Here is an 11,734-nt window from a genome sequence, read left to right on the forward strand (position 1 = left end):
GTAGTCATTCTGTTCTCTTGTGTGATCATTTTAGTAAGGACAGGGCTAAATGTGACAGCAGTGTCATTACTTTAAGAAGGGAATGAAGACACGTGGGAGGTCTCAGAGTATTAGATAGTAGAAGTAGCACGGTTCTTTAACAGCACATTGTAGTAATGTGAGGGTCTGATCAAACTGTAGAGAGAATATTGTTGTGTCCAACAGTCTTCAATATGAAACCGCTCAAGCATTCATTTTAGGCCAAACTAACCTGAAATCCGTTCACCACTTTTAATTGTCTGTGGAGGGGAGTGTGACCGATCGGAGCTTCCTATTGGTTCTTCTGCTCACACCCCCTTCTGCATAATCAGAAATAGGATTTTTTTTCATTGATTTGAGAATCAATCAATCAAAATTTTACACCTCTTAAGTATCTACCAGGGACACACTGACCCATAAACTAATTTAATCATATATTTCTTATTTACTTGTTTTCATACAGATTCATTCAGTCCTTCCTTCTTGACGCTGGTTGGTTACAATTTTGCTTTGTCTGTGTACTTTCCAAAAGCTCTAATGAATGCTATATTCAATGCTCCGTTCCTCAGCAAACTGGATGCTTCTGCGAACAGTAAGTCTATCGTATTTTATGGTCATACAACATTGTGTCCGGTGTTTGTGCGTACTGCAATCATTAGAGGCTTTGTGGGTGATTACTAGACCTCTATGGCAGTGCAGTTACACAGCTGATTTTCCCATGAGGAAAATTTATGGTGATTTCTAACATTTTCATAAAATTCAAAACAAATGTTTGTCCAGTGAACCCTCATGACACCTCCATGATTATATGTAACCAATAGTGTGGCCACAGCGAGGTTTTATACCATGTACGGTGTGCGTCATGATCTCAACTTCACCTTGGTCTTTCATGATGATTGCACAGTAAATCACAACAAGTTGCTTTTCCCTCTATTCTTTAACAAATCCCCTGGTTACCATACTTATATGGACTGGTGTATCTTCAACTTCTTGTGCATTACTGTGACTGTATCACTGTTAAATAACTTTTGGTAAAAATTTATTTAAAGCGAATAGCGCAGGGCACTTATTTATGTAATTGCATCTGCACTTATTTTTTGATATTGTTTATATTGTGGGATAGGTAATCGTTATTTCTGAGCCCGCGGAAGAAATTTGTCTCTTGTCTAACTTTGCTATAGGAAATGCCTATTTCTGATGCATATATCTGACACAATGAGCCTGTGTTTACCAAGCCTTTGGTGTATTGTGGCTTGGGAAACTGTCTTGTTGTAAGTCCCTTTTGTTGTTCTGTGTGAATATGAATTCCGAACGGTCTGATGAAAGGCCTGTGTTAATTACATCTTTTGAGGTGTGAGGTTTAACTTGGAGACAGAAAGGTTTAATTTAAAACGTGCTGCCACATTTCCTGCATCTCAAACATGCAGGAAATCACAGCAAGGTTTTTAAGAATCTTAAAGCTAAGTATAAATACTAGTGGCTTTGCAATGTATGTAAATTTATGTTTATATAAAAAGAGTATATCCTGATGCTAAATTTTTTTTTTGAAGCAAGATGGTTTATTTGCTCAAGTGTCCTGACAAGGACAGTCACACTGATTTAGGGTATCAGTGGTCAGGTCAGATGAAGTCAGAAGAATGATACATTTCAGTGTACAGGTCAGAGCATTTATACCTTTCAGACACATGCTATTTTTAGCATCAGGATATACTCTATTTATACAAACATAAATTTACATACATTGCAAAGCCACTAGTATTTATACTTAGCTTTAAAATTCTTAAAAACCTTGCTGTGATTTCCTGCATGTTTGAGATGCAGGAAATGTGGCAGCACGTTTTAAATTAAACCTTCCTGTCTCCAAGTTAAACCTCCCACCTCAAAAGATGTGATTAACACAGGCCTTTCATCAGACCGTTCGGAATTCATAATCACACAGAACAACAAAAGGGACTCACAACAAGACAGTTTCCCAAGCCACAATACACCAAAGGCTTGGTAAACACAGGCTCATTGTGTCAGATATATGCATCAGAAATAGGCATTTCCTATAGCAAAGTTAGACAAGAGACGAATTTCTTCCCCGGGCTCAGAAATAACGATTACCTATCCCACAATATAAACAATATCAAAAAATAAGTGCAAATGCAATTACATAAAATAAGTGGCCTGCGCTATTCGCTTTAAATAAATTTCTACCACAAGTTATTTAACAGTGATCCAGTCACAATTACCCAACACTACTAAGTTACCAGCTGTGTCAGTACAGCAGATACATCATAGAATTACTGCCGTACATGATACAGGTTGCTTCGTATCCTAATGAATGGACTCGCATAACATTGGGCTCATTTTAGGGTGCACACATGCTGTGTTAACTGGCCAGCATTGTAGCACATTTGGCCGGCCGTGGTCTGTGCTGTCATTGTACCGGGTTCTAGAAAACAAAGATGCCCTAGAAGATAAGTTGCCAACGTGAACTTACGCTGGGTACACAGTACAGAAAATTTCTCCTGATAAGATATAGTTAATGATTTTACCAACAACTGGAAGAGCCCCGATCAGCAGCCGATACATGTGTACACACTAAACACGTTTTACAAGATTTACCTTCAGATCTGTGCTCTTCATTTGTCATAGCCATCAACTGAAAAGATGGTGACTCTGCACACTCCATAGTGATCTATGGACACTGCCGGCCCTGAGTGCATACACACTGCAGAACTGGAACAACATCCTTGAACAAGATTATTAGTTCCGTTTAAAAAACAAATAAAACGATACAAGGTTCTTTGGAACAATAATCATTCATCGTTGAAGTGTACACACTAATACAATATCGGGCCAAACGGTCTTTTATTGTTTGATTGGCCTGATAATCAGCTAAAAACACTGTAGTGTGTACCCAGCCTTAGTCATTAAGTGGTTGCATTCATTCACCTAAAGCATGAGATACAAGAGATGGATGACTTCACTGGATTTAACCAGCAAATGTTCTTGTATATTTCAGCGCTCCCACCTATTCTTAGCATGAACGTAAGACTGCATCTTATGAAGCTAAATCGTGCAGTCTGTATTGAGCACCCAGAATATCTGATTCCCTGGTTCCATTCCTCGTTCTGTGAACAGATGCAGAGAAGAGGTGAGTGACCGATCCCTCTCTCCTACATATTTCTCTTGTCTCTAATGCTAAAACCCATGGCTCCAAAAATCATAGCTAGTCCCCATTCTTCCTGTACTTGTTACATTGTCATGATATTAAAAGTTACTAAGTGTACTTGTCACCATGAATTATTAAATTATGATTCATAATATATAAAAAAAAATACTGACTATATATTATATTTGCTATATCTTCCAAAAATAGTTTTCTCCATCTCAGGAGGATACATAGGTGATATGTTAATACTGGAGACCTGACCCCTCCACCACCCTATAGCTCACCTGCTCCTTCTCAGTTCTTCCCAGTGCCGTGCATAGGAGGTGCCGGGTCTTCTGTGCTTCATTTATATATAATGTATTATATTGTACTGTTAGAGGGATAGCCTCCGGTAGAGCATAGCAGGGTTTTGTTTGTTTAACATCCCCCTCCTTCCACCTGCTCCCACCACGGCCCCTTATCCTCATCTCTGTACCCTGCCTCAGCCACAGATAAAGTGAGGAGGGGATATTGACTGCTGGAGGCCCATGGATCATCGCCGGCTATCCCATGTCTCTTCGGAAGCTTGGAGTCGCCTAGCGGGTTCTGTGAAGACATGAATATCCAGGGGGTATTGAGCCGCTCCTTCTCAGGCCGGTACCACAAGGGGTCAGATTTAGTCCACTGCCTTCGCTGTATTTGTACTGCATTTCCCTTCTACCTATCCCGGCAGTGGAGTGCTGAGCGCCATCCAGAACCTATTATGTAATTGAGGATTCCTTTTGGCTATCTGTAAAACTGTTCTCTAATGCTAAAAAGAGAATTTCTTATGTGGGTGTAGAATTCTAAGGAGATACGATGCATATCGAGAAGGGCCGGCGTCCGCTGAGCCAATTGCGGGCTGCAAAACACCTTGATTTTTACATGTTCTTGGAGGTGGCAAATTTGGGATTGGGCCATTATTTTCCCCTGGATACCATTTGCATCATCCAGGTGAAGTTTATACCAGAGTCCGTTTATATGCATACATTAACCAGTAATGTAATTAAAACATTAACTTGCACAATTGTGACACATGAAATAACGATCCCTGATGTGCCCTTACTCCTGTAACTTAGGAAATGCCAACAAAGTGTAAAAAGGTAATATTGTAATGAATTAATGGGATGGTCCAAGTGAGGATTGTCGGCATTCCTGTCACCAGCTACAGTGTCCCAGATGGTTGTGCAAAGCGTCTGTACGGCGGCACTTCCAGCGCGCGTAATGGGGCATGTACCTGTGTATTCGCCTGGCATACACATGTTGTTGTTTTGCAAATAACAGTCTCCAAGCAGAATAACATAGCCGGCTATTCCATAAGATCTATGGTTTCTTCCTGCAGAGATAAGTTCCACTCACACACAGATTCAACACTTACTGGGAGAACTTCTTGGAGGAATCCGTTATACAAAAATGTCTGTGATGACGCCATACTGTTATTCTATAGGTAAGATTTTGGTATATAATGATTTTTTTTTATATATATATATTGAGTATTAAGTCCACAACAGAGAGTGTTGGAAAGGTGCGTTTTTGCTATCTCGGGATGAGTTGGCCTTGCAGAGTCTGATTAAAGGGACACCTACATTCTTTGGCAGCTTGAAATATTACTCAACTAAAAATGCTCTCATTCAATTTATACAAAAAAAAGCATAATGTAAAATATATTTCAAGAAAAGGTAAAAAAGGTCAGCGCATTCTGCAGACACGGAAGGGTCTAAGAGGGCTATAAAATTAAGATGGTTGCTGTAATCCATGATATCTTTTCTGAGAAACCTTTTGTGATGCATTTGCCACATGATGCATGCAACTTATGTCATCCCTACTGAAATAGTTAGAAAAGATGGGGAGCTTATGAAAAAAAGATGGGGACAATATGAAAATAAGACAGTGGAACTGCTATGTTCGGGTTGCTATGGTAACCTGGTGACATCACTAGTGACTTCCTTCATTAAGAGCTGACCCTATCTAGGTCTCTCCCCTACACCCCAGAAATAAGAATTCACTTGTAATAATTATCTAATGTCAGCGGGCTGAGGTGCAGATGAGACCTAGAAGAGATCCCGCTGTACCTAACAGTTTTGTTTCTTTTTTTAGGGTACTGTGGCATTGTTGGTTTTTCATCTAATTTTTATGAGCAATTTTTTTTTTTTTTTCTCACAGATAAATTTCTACTCTGAATATTGAGTTCTTTTTTTTTTCAGGTGATTGAGGGGAAAAAAAGCTGCTTATCAGCAGTAAATACGCTCTGATTGTCAGATACCATTGATTTTAAATATTAGTATTTTATAACCTAAATCACTCGGGAGATTGCAGTTGAAAATAGCTGGTGTGACTTCCTCCTTTTAAACTGTATTGTATACACATGCTTCCCAAGTGTCCGGTTTTGACGGAACAGTTGGGGGAGTTATCCTCCATTCACTGATGTGTGTGGCATTGTATGGGTGTTTGCAGGGATGGGGCGGTGAATAGGGGGCAGACTAGATCATCACATAGGTTAGCACGCCCCTTTGTGGCATGTCCACACACCCTGTCTGGTACCTCTGATATTGGGAGGTATGTATATATGGGAGCATAGTTGTAGAATTTTCAGCTCTGATTGTTACTGACATAATCGCTGATAGAAATCCACAGCGTGACGCGACCTCTAACATCATGTTTTTGTAGATTTTGAATACATCCTGGACAACAATAAAAAGCCAATCGAGTACTTGGAGCAGAACAGTGAAGAACATGAGCTTAGCAATCCGCTACAGGAAAACAAGCCATTACCAGAAGGAGCTCAAAGGTCAGTGATGATCAGGGACAGGATGGGCAGGGGGGCATCTGCCTCTGGGCCGGCCCCGTATTGGGCTACCTTGGGCTGGGTCACCTGCATTTTTTTCCCTTTAAAATGTTCCAAATAGGCTGCTGAGTCATCTTGCCAGCCCCCCTCCCCTCCCCCCCATTCTAAAATATGCAGCCCTCTACTGGTGATGAGCCATTCTTCCCATTATCCGCCCCCCCCAAATATTTTTATTGCGGGCAAAGCATTGGAACAACATTTGGTAAGAGCAGGTTCAGTCTGGACAGTACTAGGTAATTGAGGAGAGTTTAACGTACAAGGAGCAGGTTGTCCTGACATCAGGGGACCCAGAGGTTTTTTGAGGTCATGCCGGACCCTAGTAATATTCTACATTAATGTTTTGTTTATAGAATTTTATGTTTTAGATGGAGTTAGTCTTTAAAAATGTTTTAAAGGAGAATGATCCACATCTTTCCACTTTTTACCATTCAGTTACTTCATTTTACAACCAACTACCTGGGCATCATCAGTGCTGATTTTATTGTTAAAGTATAAGCAAACAGAATTGTATTCGTACAATAGTTATATTTATAGATGCATATTCTTCATAGTGAACGAGCATTTGGTTGTCTGCATATGATCTGTGTAATACTTGGCCTCACAAACCATTTCACTGGGCCCTGCTTTACCCTACTTAGTCAATTCACGGTCCTGGGGAATGTACTTAGACGTCATAAGGTTAATGTAGTTGAGAACAAAATTCTTGAAGCCTATAAGACCTGGGTTCTGATGGTTCAAATGAACTAGCCTAGTCCTTTATCAAACTGGTTCTAGCGACTGGGTATGTGAAATTTACTTTAGCAGAACAGTCAATCCTACTTATTAATATGCATTTCCACATTCCATAACTTTAATTCTGTAATTGCCTTATCATTTGATCACCACCTCGAGTTCAGGACAAAACCTGGGAGCTTAAACGCTTTAGTTAAAAAAAAAATATATATATATATATATTATAATTAGTCATAACAATCCTTACAATTGTAAAACGCACAAAGAAAACATAATATAAATATACAATATATATTCGTGAGTGTGTATTTTTATATTTATTCAGTATATTTTATGTTGAATATATTTGATTATGTATGTGTTGTATGTTATTCAAGGGAAGGTTAAAGAATAATGTTTTATTTTTATTGCATTTTGAAAGTCAATTCTTTATAATTTAAATTCGGTCATTAGATCCGATTTGTATTTATTTTATTTTGTTCAGTTTTATTGTATTGATATAACCATTGCTGATATACCCACATGTATTTGGACCAAGCGGTGTTATTTTCTTTGTGCCTTTTATAGATTGTATTAGTAGGATAGAGGATACAGTAGCACAGGTTCTGTGCTTCTTATATATTTAGTGTTGTATATGACCACTGGCGAAGATTCTATTTTAGAACCTGAATCTTTAATTGTTTAACCTTGACAGTTGTGCACTTAAATACTCTTTGTGTTGCTATTATAGATTTGCAGTGATATTACTTAATCACAGGACGACCTTGAAATATTCTTCCCATCTAAAAGGACCTTATGTGATGATGAAAAGGCATTTGGAGATTTTGGGGTATCATGTAGTTCAGGTACAGCTCAGAATAATTCTTACATTGTAATAGAAATGTTTGTTGTCTGTGTTTTTGAAGTGCAGTTCAGCTCAGGAACTTCTATTCTCACAACAAGCGTAATCATACCAGTAGCTGAATTTACAGCTTCACAAGAAACCACAAGAATAAAAAACCTGTACACCTCTATATAAATATGTATGTTCCTTTGGACGCTGTAACTCCAGGGCAATGGAACACTTTTGGTAGACTTAGTAGAAACTGACTGACGTGATAGGCCGACATGTAATAGTCCAATTCATTTGACCAAACGCTGATAGGTTTCTTGCAGTAACTCGACTTTGTCGAAGCTTGCTCCCAATGAGAAGTACGTCCTAATTAATATTGATATTGATAGCTTTCAAAATATTCCCACCATGCTAATAGAAAGCTGGTATATAATGAATGTATATTAAATATTTTGTTAAAAAAACTGTTCCACCCAGAAAAACAATAAAATAAACTATAGTACAAAGAAAGTAACATTGACACAAATTTGTTGAAGCTCAGTATTGGTATTTAGTAACCCTCTATTGATCTAGGATATTTAGCATGATAATGACAACCACTAACTTTTTAATTGCTACACCTGAGCCATGTCACCCTTTTCTGCCCTCCCCATCACCCATATCAAAGTATAGGACTTTATATGACATTTCCTATGCAGGGCCGGTGGTAGGGCCCACGGCGCCCTAGGCATTTTTAAAAAAGCGCCCCCCCCCCCCCCCCCCCCCCCGCAAAAATCGCCACCCTCCCCCCCTCCTCCCTCCTCTCCTTACCTTGTCTCACCACCGCCGCCTCTCTGCTCCGTCTCCTCCCCTCCACTCACTGACACTAGTAATTGGAGGGGAGGAGACGGAGCAGAGAGGCGGCGGTGGTGACAAAATAGCCTCTTCCCCCCCCCCCCTCCCCGTGCATCTGAATGCTGTGCGGCGGCCGTGACAGGTATGTTCAGCGGTCGCCGCACAGTTTTAAAGTCTTTTAGAATTCTGTGGCGCCCTCCAGGCGCCCTCCAGAGCCCGGCGCCCTAGGCAAGTGCCTAACCTTGCCTAATGGGAGCGCCGGGCCTGTTCCTATGTACAGAACAATTTTTCAACCTTGTTCTCTGTTCCTGAACAGTGGGTGAGTCTGCAGACGTCCACTTATATCCCATGTTTTCTCACAGGTAGAAGTAACTGTTTATTCACAGTTAACACAGCTGTGATATTACGTTTATTCCCTGCTAGCTCAGTGACCCAGCAAAGAAATAATGTACTTTGGGTTACAGATAACTTTGATGCAATACATAACACCTCTTACTCGGCACTGGCTGAGATGCAATATTTTGTCTTTTGGTGTTTTCCTGGGATGAAATCAGTCCTGTGCAGTGTTGGTTTATGTGCTGGGTTTAGGCAAACATGATGAGTGTTTCATCACTATATCGGCCCACTGTCCTTCAGGAATCTGGTCAATCACCAGCTCCTATTTAAGCCTTTCTGGTAGATCGGCCTACCGGCTCATTTGTCATAAAATCGTTGTAAGTACAATATAAGTTGTTCTACCCCCTCAAGGGAACTAACCTTCAAGTTCAGTTAAAAAGAAGTATTCAGCCATTTTATTGGGTGACTGATTGTGTGTCTAAATTGGAGGTATATGTAAAATTGTTGTCTAGGCAGGTTCAGCTTTAAGTTCTTGAAATGACCTCAGAATATTGTTTTTAAACCCTTCTTGCATTATTTAGACTATCACCTTTAGACACAAACCCTTTAATTTCACTAATCTATAGTTATAAATAGTTGGTTAGCACCCAGTTTCCTTTGGCCCACATGATAGACATGGTAAGGGTATGATACACCTGCTTCATGGAATGGAATTAAGACGTAAAATGATAACAACGCAACTTGTTCCCACAATATGCACCATAAGGTTTGTTCTTGAATCCAGCTTCCTACCTGGTGATCGGTCTGTCTATAGGTGGTACGATAGTAAATACTATATGTTAGGAATCACCAGGTCCCCACTTTCTTTTGAGCTCTGCAATGTTGCTAAATCTATATGGACTTTCTCTTGTGCCCAATAATGTCCTTTTAAATGATATGATAAGGAAATTTAATAGGTAACTTAGGAGGCAACAACCCTGGACAGTTTTGAACTATATGTAACACTTAAGGCTTTAGTACCATTTTGGTTAATTTCACCATTCCTGATATAGAAAGCTTTATACCATGACTTAGGTTTATTAATTACATGAATTGACATACAGTTTGTAGCGCCTCACCATCCAGCTGAGCTGGAAGCAGGTCAGTGGGCATCCATGTTGATTTAGTCCAGTTTAGTGTCGGAGCAGAGAATGTATTTGAGGTTTTATGTATTTCAAGGGCAACCTACAAACTGGTATTAGTGTCACACAAAACATACAGGGTATCCTTTGCATACCTCTTTACTTTTATGACACCAGTCACATCGCAACCCCCTGACCTCATCCACCATCATCAGTAGAATTTCCAATGGGCCTGATGACATGGGTAGTATTAAGGAAATAATGGGCTCCCCTTTCTAGTACTGTGAACTGGGATGAAAGACACCTGCCCATTTCATAAAGGTAGGGTCAATCCCAAGTTTACACATTACCACCTACAGGTACTCCAATTGTACTGTATCAAAAGATTTGGCTGCATTTAATCCCAAAACCGCTCTATTGCCTATTTCACTTTATAAAAAGAAGTTTAATATTAATACATGTAGACCTACCAAGCATGAAGCTGGTTGCTTAGAATGTACTATTAATGCTATAACAGAAAAATAATAGTGTTAGGACCTTGGCCTGTATCTTTATATTGGAGTTCTGAAGTGATATATTCCTGTGTGATATGCAGGAGGGAGAGTCTGTGTTGGGCCTAGCAATTACTATAATTATTGCTTCACATGTAGAAGGTGCAGGGAACCTATCTGATAGGATGATTTATGAGTGTAATATTTGCAGCAGGTTGCCGTTCTAACAAAGCTTATATATGTCCAGCTGTCAGCATCTCTTCTAACTCGATGGGGGTGTCGATCAGGTCTGTCGTCCTTCACAAGTACTGGAAACGTAGTCCCTTCTAGATAGAGTTGCAGGTTTTTCCACGTGTATCGCGTTTGGGAGGTATATAGGTTGAAAGAAAATTATGTAACTACTAGCATTCGTCCCATGGGGTCTGTTGTTTTTTTTCTTACCACACTATTGCTTTATATAATAAGTAATATGATTTGCTGCATCCTTGTCATATAAGCCAGTAGATCCAGTGAATGTGCCATAGGATTGAACACTTTGTGCACAACGCTGAATCACCAGGACAGTGCCCTGGTAGGAAGATGAGCTGTATTCTTAGGAATATTGATTCAACCCACAAAATGCCTCCGCTGTATGTAGGCCATCGATGCACTTTGTCATTGCCTGATCACTGATATTTTAATGTCAAACAGAAGATGAATGACGGATAGTGACCATCCATATTGTCGTCTCCTACCATGGTAGACCTCTTGCCTACTTATTTATGCTACCGTAAATATATACAGTTATATAGTAGACATTTTTGTGTTTTACAGATCCCTTTCTATGAATGGAAATCGAAGACATTAGAATCAGAAGAGACCCAGAAAGCTTACCTTAGGAAGAAGATATTTACTGATTACTGATAAAATGTATATTTTTTTGCCAATAAAAACTGATTTTTACTGAATGACTTATAATGTTGTTCTTTTTTTTTTTTTTTTGACTGGAAAATCCACCATATGAACTTTAACCTACACATCGTGCTGTCAAAGTCGAATAATTGGATGAAAGAAAGTATATTGATAATGTTTTACGATTGCGATTGCGATCAGTGCGCCACGTGTCGTGACGCAATCACATGATAAATAACACACGCATACACTTACACATTCACTTGTACATAGTTCATTTTTATAACTGTTCCAACCCACAGTCGTTTATGACAAATGTTTTTGAGTTTATAGTTTTATAATGTTATATGTACTTTAGTGAGATCCAAGGTTCAAGTTACATGAAACATATGTTTAAGGTCCTTCTAATCCCCTATTTATCCTTAGTGATCCGGTTCCATCAGCTATAAGATCGTA

At 39.4% G+C, this 11,734-nt stretch overlaps 1 protein-coding gene across 4 annotated transcripts in view; it reads left to right on the plus strand.

Moving 5' to 3' along the window:
- FASTKD1 (FAST kinase domains 1) overlaps window positions 1-11,334 on the plus strand; it is a 28,126-nt gene extending 16,792 nt beyond the window's left edge. For all 4 annotated transcript variants that reach the window (XM_075180697.1, XM_075180696.1, XM_075180695.1 and 1 more), the window contains exons 10-15: window positions 482-610; window positions 3,029-3,160; window positions 4,539-4,643; window positions 5,864-5,984; window positions 7,504-7,618; window positions 11,201-11,334. In XM_075180697.1, coding sequence (XP_075036798.1) covers window positions 482-610; window positions 3,029-3,160; window positions 4,539-4,643; window positions 5,864-5,984; window positions 7,504-7,618; window positions 11,201-11,290 — 692 coding nt within the window. In that variant the 3' untranslated portion in view covers window positions 11,291-11,334. The remainder of the gene's footprint in view (window positions 1-481; window positions 611-3,028; window positions 3,161-4,538; window positions 4,644-5,863; window positions 5,985-7,503; window positions 7,619-11,200) is intronic.
- The last annotated feature ends 400 nt before the right edge of the window (window positions 11,335-11,734 follow it).

Source organism: Mixophyes fleayi, chromosome 7, assembly GCF_038048845.1.
Source record: "Mixophyes fleayi isolate aMixFle1 chromosome 7, aMixFle1.hap1, whole genome shotgun sequence".
Classification (NCBI taxonomy): Eukaryota; Metazoa; Chordata; class Amphibia; order Anura; family Limnodynastidae; genus Mixophyes; species Mixophyes fleayi.